Source organism: Gymnogyps californianus, chromosome 28 (assembly GCF_018139145.2).
Source record: "Gymnogyps californianus isolate 813 chromosome 28, ASM1813914v2, whole genome shotgun sequence".
Taxonomy (NCBI): Eukaryota; Metazoa; Chordata; class Aves; order Accipitriformes; family Cathartidae; genus Gymnogyps; species Gymnogyps californianus.
In genome coordinates, this window is record NC_059498.1 from 533,191 (window position 1) to 540,308 (window position 7,118).

Sequence of the window (7,118 nt, forward strand, 5' to 3'; positions counted from 1 at the left end):
TGGATAATAATAGCCTTTCTGCAAGGCCTACTGCTGTGACTTCCCTGCAGTGCTATTTCAAAGTTGGTGTCTTCGCTGATGTCATTCCAGGGTCCTCACCAGCTGTACAGGAATGATCGAATCATAGAATTATGGGATGGTTTGGATTGGAAGGGGCCTTGAATCATCATCATGTCCCTGCCATGATCCCAGTGGACAGCTCTCACTAGATCACGTTGCTCAAAGCCCCATCCAACCTGACCTTGAACACTTCCGATGACGAGGCACCCACAACATCTCCGGGCAACCTGTTCCAAAGTGTCACCACCCTCACTGGAAAAAATTTCTTCCTTAAGTCCAATCTAACTCTACCCTCTTTCTCTTTAAAGGTGTTGCCCCTTGTCCTGCCACTACAGGCACTGGTCAAAGTCTCCTTCCCTCTTTCTTCTAAGCACCCTTCAAGTATTGAAAGGCTGCAGCAAGGTTTCCCTGGAGCTGAACAACCCCAACGCTCTCAGTCTTTCTTCATAGGAGAGGTGTTCCAGCCCTCTGCTCATCTGAATGGCCCTCCCCTGGAGGGCCCGCTCTAGCAGGTCCATGTCTTTCTGGCACTGACGACTCAGAGCTGGATGCAGTACTCCAGGTGGGTCTCACAAGAGTGGAGTAGAGGTGGAGAATCACCTCCCTTGACCTGCTGGCCACGCTTCTTTTTATGCAGCTCAGGATAAAATTGGCTTTCTGGGTTGCAAGCACACATTGCCGGCTCATGTCCAATATTTCATCCACCAGTATCCCCATGTCCTTTCTCTGCAGGGCTGCTCTCAATCCATTCATCCCCCAATCTGTATTGATGTTGGGGATTGTCCCAACCCAGGTGCAGGAAAGTCCAAGGAAACTCCGAGCCTGTGTTCTGTGGGCAGAGTCTGGCATTGCTGGCATTTGTTAAGGGATGTAGGGAGCATGGTCAACTCCTCCAGCTGCTCTGGCCCAGGATCCTCCTGCCTGGCTGCTGGAGCCCAGCCCGGTGTCCTGGAGACCCGGGATCTCTGCCCAGGCTGAGGGGCACAGCTGTCACTTTCTATGTCTGCAGGTTCAACCTGTAGCGAAGCGGAGCCCATATCTCAGAGCCACACAGACACACACAGACAGACACACACACACAGACACACACACTGAAACAGACGGTCACACAGACTGCCACAGCCAAGGCACTGCTGTCAGCAGCACCCACATACAGGACCCACATAAAACACAAGCACAGACAGCCATATCCCCTCCCCTTCTGGGGCTGGCAGGGACAGGAGGTTACTAGTGAAGGCACACACACAACGCTCTCTGGGTTCACAAGCACATGCACTTCTGCAGATCCACCCAGTACTGGCACTGCTGCTCTGTCCACCCGGCATGCTGCCCACATCCCAGGCCCCTGACCTGCCCCATGGGTCTCCTACTCGCCTCAAGTACTTCATGATTGTGCAGTACACAGCTATCTGTCACATTGTCGCATTTCAACTACTATGAAAATTTCCTCTGTGAACATCTTTCATAACCTTTCTCAATTCTCTCATTTGTTGTAGACACCCTGACGTGATCTCCCTTTCTGAGCAGACACACAGATTCTTTAATTTTAAACACACCCCTATATCTGGTTTTCCAGTCCCTTGCAGAGTTCAGAGTGTTCGCATCCACCAACCTGGCTCTGATAGCTCTGTGGAAGCTCTGATGGTAGCCCTTCATAAACCTGAGCTCTCACAGAGACCCTGGGCCAGGGGCCAAGACAGAGTTGGGACCCACAGTTGCATTGGGTCTAGGTGGGCTTGGTCCTGATGCTCGTTGCCCCTGTCTAAACACCTGACGCCACTCTGCCTCCCACAGAACCTGGCCTGGGGAGAGGTTCCCCCAATCCTTACCCAGCAGGGAGGAATCACTCTGTCCTCCATCCTGTGGTCCTGTGGTGCTGGCGGTGTGTGGGGTCTGTGTAAGGGCAAACCCCCACACCACAGGGCCCCAGGGTCTGCAGATGTGGGAGGACCCCGGCCTGTGTGTGAGGAGCAGCAGTGCTGCATGGAGCACAAGGGCCACTTCAGCCCCAGGTCTCTGGGAATGCTGAAGGAGCTTGGTGCCTGGGGGAAGGCACCCCAATGTGTGCCCTATGGTTGTGCTGGTGCGTGCCCTGTGCCATTCAGGGACAGCTCACGGATCCTGCTGAGTGCGGAATGAAATCCCACTGTCAGTGGCATGTCTCTGTGGAGGTGGGGGTATCTGTTCTCAGACAGCACCTCTGTGGACCAGAGCTAGGTTGTGGCATTGTGGGGCTGTAGAAGGGCCTGAAGAAAGCTGCTCCTTGCTTGGGGAAGACACGGCACCAAAGAGCATCCGTGTGTGGCTGGCCACCAGTCACTGACCTGGGCTTGCCTTCACCCTTCACCTGGCTTCACAGGGACAGGGGACTCCAGTGTGTGGCCTGCTGTAGCTGATACCAATACTAACTTGTGAACACCTCAGCCCTACACATGTAGGCAACAGGTGGGCCATGCCCGATGCTGTGCTGAAGGGTGATAGGTCAGCATGGGGAAGCTGTCCCTGCTGCCCATGCCCAGGCATGCTGGCCATGCTGACCCCTAGATCGGCTGATGGAGGCCGGGGGCAGGTGGAGTAGGGACTGTGGGCCATCCCCAAGGCTATTTATCCATTCCCAATTTCTGCCATCCTTTGGGAACACACTAGGGTTGTCTCCCTCACCTTCAGGAAGCGGTGCCTGAAAGAGGGCTCTTTGCAGTGTGTCCCAACCTCCAATGCCTCTAGGAGTGATGAAGGGTCCCCCTGTGTCCCCACCTAATTCCCCTCCAAAGCAATGGCTTTCTCCCTCGGCAGTCAGTATACAGATGAAAGGCAACCTAAGGGACACAGGCAGGGTTGCAGCAGATTTTTAATGAGTCTAAAGAGGGAAATGAGGTCACTCCAAGTGGAGGCCCCCATTGTGGGGAGGAGCAGGAGCAGCCAAGAATGTGTTTCCCTTTTCCTGCGGCAGAGTTCCCACAGGGCATCTGTTGACCTGCCCGGCAAAGGGAGACAGGCTAGCAGGTCCCTCCAGCCTGCTTTCTGGAGTCCTCACAGCAGGCTTTGATGCGAGCACAAGACAACAAAGAAAAGGGAGAAAAAAGGTGAGTGGAAGACAGGGAAGGTAGACATTGGCCATGTTTTCAGAGAGCCCAGGTTGGCCCCTTCCAGACTTGCCCTTGCAGGGCAAGCCAGGGATGACCAGCTAGTCTGAAAACAATGCCCTGAGGTTTGATCCTTTGTCCAGCAGCATGTTCTGAGTTCCTGGGGGTCCTTATGCGAGGCCGTTGCCAGCATCTTTAGCAAGGGCAGCATCTGCTGCCACAGTAGCGGCTGGAAATGCAGTAGAGGTCACAGCACCCAGAGGTGATGGGCACTCCATCACAGCTGAGGATGCTGCCAACAGCAGCGGAGGTGGAGGAGCCCACAACGGTGTTCTGCGGGAAGGAGCTGAGGATGGGGCCGGGCAGGGTCACCACCACAGGGGAGGGCTGGATGACGACAGTGGAGTTCTGGCACTGCCTGACACAGGGCTCATTGCAGCTGTTGGCCAGTGGGGTCGGGCCACAGGGCTGGCAGGGCTGGCACTGGTTGTAGCAGGACATGTCTTGGATGCCTGAGGTGCACCTGGGAGAGAGGGCAGAGAGGAAGAAAAACATGGGGATGCGTGAGGAGCAGCCTGTCACCACACCATGAGGAAGCCAAAGAACATGCAGGGCCATAAGGCGGAGGCTGTGCAGAGATGTATGAGGGCTTCTTGGCCTTGTCCTGCCAGGGCCCAAAAGGAGCCACCAGCTCCTATGCAGCTACTGCCTAGCCCCTGAGTGCAGAAGCCACCTCAGTACAGTCCCAGCTTCTTTCCATGCCTAACCTTCTGCCCACTTCCCTCTCCCATGACAAGCAGCCCCATGATTTGGCACAGAACAAAGCCAGCGTCAGCTGAGAGGCCCATTGAAGTGACACCTCCTTTTTGAGAGAGCAGAGAAGGAGAAGGGACTTGAGACTCACCTGACTGCCAAGGAGAAGGAGGCAAGAGAAGTGGATGAGAGAGCGAGGAGCTGGGCTGGCTTTTATCATGGACCTTTACTGCCGCAGCCTGCCAGAGGCATCCCTTGTAGAGGTGATTATTTTCTGACAAGCTCATCTTGAATGCAAAACATCCCAGCTAATGCTATGGCTGTGTTTTGGCTTCCTCAATCACTGTCTTTTCATTTCCTGCTTTATGCCAGGCACATTCCCCAGTGAAGGTGTCTTTTGTGTGACAGGATGAGAGGGCCAAGCATTTCCAGTGCAAAAGACGTCAGCGTGGGCAGAGAACTCATCTCACATGCTGGAAGAGTCCACTAAAGGACACTCAAGATAGACTAAACAGCTGGCTTAGACAACACACAAACACACACACACACCCCCACACACCCCTTCCAGACCTCTAGTCATCTAGAGTTAATTGAGAAGACTCAAGACACCCAAAGAGAGGCTATCTACACTGTCCAGGGCCACCACACAGGTCTTGGACTTGACAGAGTCATCTTCTGCAAGTCCTGTTTCCAAGGGTTCAGTGTGGCTGAGGGAAGATTCATCTGCACTCGGTGAGAGCAGGAGATGCAGCTGATGAGAGTAACGTGCCCAGCTTGAGCCCTTTCACCCCCACAAAAGCCCTCTCCCTGCTATCTGTCTGTCCCTGAGTACCGTGGACATGGATACGGGCTTTAGGCATGGGATGGAGGTGCTTGTAGGCTCTCGTAGGACAGGCTGTGGGTTCACTTCTGATGGCATGATGAAGCAAGCCATGCACACGTGACCAGGTAGGCAGGCCCTGCTGTGAGCTTATGCTAGCTGGGGAGTTCAGAGGCCACCATTGGTCAACTGCAGGATCAGTGTCTCCAGAAAGATGATTTGTCCCATTTACCGTGCCTGTCTGCTTTGGGATGGGATAAGTCCCGTGTGTGAGCTGATGTCTCTTCACTGACTGTGGGAAGAGTCTGTAGAGTCTATGAGAGCGGGTCCAGAGGAGGGCCACGAAAACGATGAGAGGGATGGAACACCTGTCCTATGAAGAAAGGCTGAGAGAGGTGGTCTCATTCAGCCTGGAGAGGAGAAGGTTCTGGGGAGGCCTTCTTGTGGCCTTTCAGTACTTAAAGGGGGCTTAGAAGAAAGAGAGAGAAAGATGTTTTACGAGGGCATGTAGTGACAGGACAAGGAGCAATGGCTTTAAACTGAAAGAGGGTGGAGTTAGATTGGACATAAGGAAGACATTTTTTCCAACGAGGGTGGTGAGACAGCGGAACAGGTTGCCCAGAGATGTTGTCGATGCCCCATCATTGGAAGTGTTCAAGGTCAGGTTAGGTGGGGCTTTGAGCAAGCTGATCTAGTGAGAGATGTCCCTGCCCGTGGCAGGGGGATTGGACTATATCATCTTTCAAGGGCCCTTCCAACCCAAACCATTCTATGATTCTATGATTCTATGAATTATGCTGGTAACAAAGATGGCTCTGTGAGGTCCTTCCCTCCAGGGCAGTGAGTTTGGGCTGAAAGAGCCTCTCCACGAGGATGTCTTTGGAATCTGAGTTGGTCCCACAGGGCTGGAAGGACATATCCCCTGATGGCAAGTGACGTTACCCTGGGCCACTCTGGTGGGGCTGTTTGAAGTGTCATTCTTGGGAAGAAGCTCCTGCCGTTCTCAGCTGGAAGCCCAAGGGTTGCCGTGTATGAGGACATGCCACATCCAGTCCATCTCTTTCCTTCCCTCCTCAGCTCACCCTGATGGTCTCTTGTGGTTTTCTCCCCAGGTGTGTGCATTGTGCTGCTAGGTTTTGACCCCATCCTGCCTAACACTGCCCTCAGGAAAAAATTCTGCCTTGTTTTACCTTCTTTCCTCTCTGTGCAGTCTGTGAGTACACAAACAATGCCATGGACATGTCTGGGGCTTCGTCCTTCCCCACAATACTCTAGCCCTGCTGCGGTTACCCCCAGGTGTCCTTAGCAGAGTCCATGCTTGCTTGTGTTCCTGCGTGTGTTCTTCTCTTGTGTGCTTTTGTGAGCAGCTGTGTTTGTGTGAATGCACGTGGGAGCACAGCTTTGTGTATACTTCCATGTCGGTGCGCACGAGCCTGTGTGTGTGTGTCCTTGTGTGGGCACCAGGCACCAGCCTGCTAGAGATCTGTCCAGGCAAGAGGCACTGAAATGCAGCCCCTGCCTCCTAAGCCCTCCTTTTCCTGCCCCTCCAAAGCTCACACTCTGCTGCTGCTGATTTCAGGCCCCAACAAGAATGGTTTCACTCCCATTTTGCTCTGTAGTTTGAGTGTTGTCGTGGTTTAACCCCAGCCGGCAACTAAGCACCACGCAGCCGCTCGCTCACTCCCCCCATCCAGTGGGATGGGGGCGAGAATCGGAAAAAAACCTCGTGGGTTGAAGAGAGTTTAGTAGGACAGAGAGGAAGGAAAATAATGATAATGCTAATAATAATAAAAAATGACAATAATAATACTACAAGAATTAGAATTTACAAAACAAGTGATGCACAATGCAATTGCTCACCACTCGCTGAGCAATGCCCAGTTAGTTCCCAAGCAGCGATCCACCCCTCCCAGCCAACTCCCCCAGTTTATATACTGGGCATGATGTCATATGGTATGGAATATCCCTTTGGCCAGTTGGGGTCAGCTGTCCTGGCTCTGTCCCCTCTCAGCTTCTTGTGCCCCTCCAGCCTTCTTGCTGGCTGGGCAGGAGAAGCTGAAAAATCCTTGACTTAGTATAAACACTGCTTAACAACAACTAAAACATCAGTGTGTTATCCACATTATTTTCCTACTGAATCCAAAACACAGCACTACACCAGCTACTAGGAAGAAAATTAACTCTATCCCAGCCAACACCAGGACAAGCGTAAACAATATTGGGAGTGCCTCAGCATGGCTGGTAGTCCCCCCTCCCTGCCTCTCCAGGCCAGGACACAGCTGCTCTCCCCAGTGCTAGATGGTTCAAAAGGATGGGCTTTGCTTTATGGGCAAGGAGAAAGGCTGAGGAACCCTGCTGACCATGTGCTGGCCATCCCTGAGTGGATCTGCTTCCAATGCAGT

General features: G+C 53.2%; 1 protein-coding gene across 1 annotated transcript; it reads right to left on the reverse strand.

The window, feature by feature from the left end:
* Positions 1-3,338: 3,338 nt before the first annotated feature.
* LOC127026663 (feather keratin Cos2-3-like) lies at positions 3,339-3,644 on the reverse strand. Its single transcript, XM_050912000.1, has one exon. The coding sequence runs from the start codon at positions 3,642-3,644 to the stop codon at positions 3,339-3,341; it is 306 nt and encodes a 101-aa protein (XP_050767957.1).
* Positions 3,645-7,118: the final 3,474 nt, after the last annotated feature.

Bases quoted from the DNA above. Each gene is read 5' to 3' on its own strand.
- LOC127026663 (XM_050912000.1), bottom strand. From the start codon at position 3,644: ATGTCCTGCTACAACCAGTGCCAGCCCTGCCAGCCCTGTGGCCCGACC.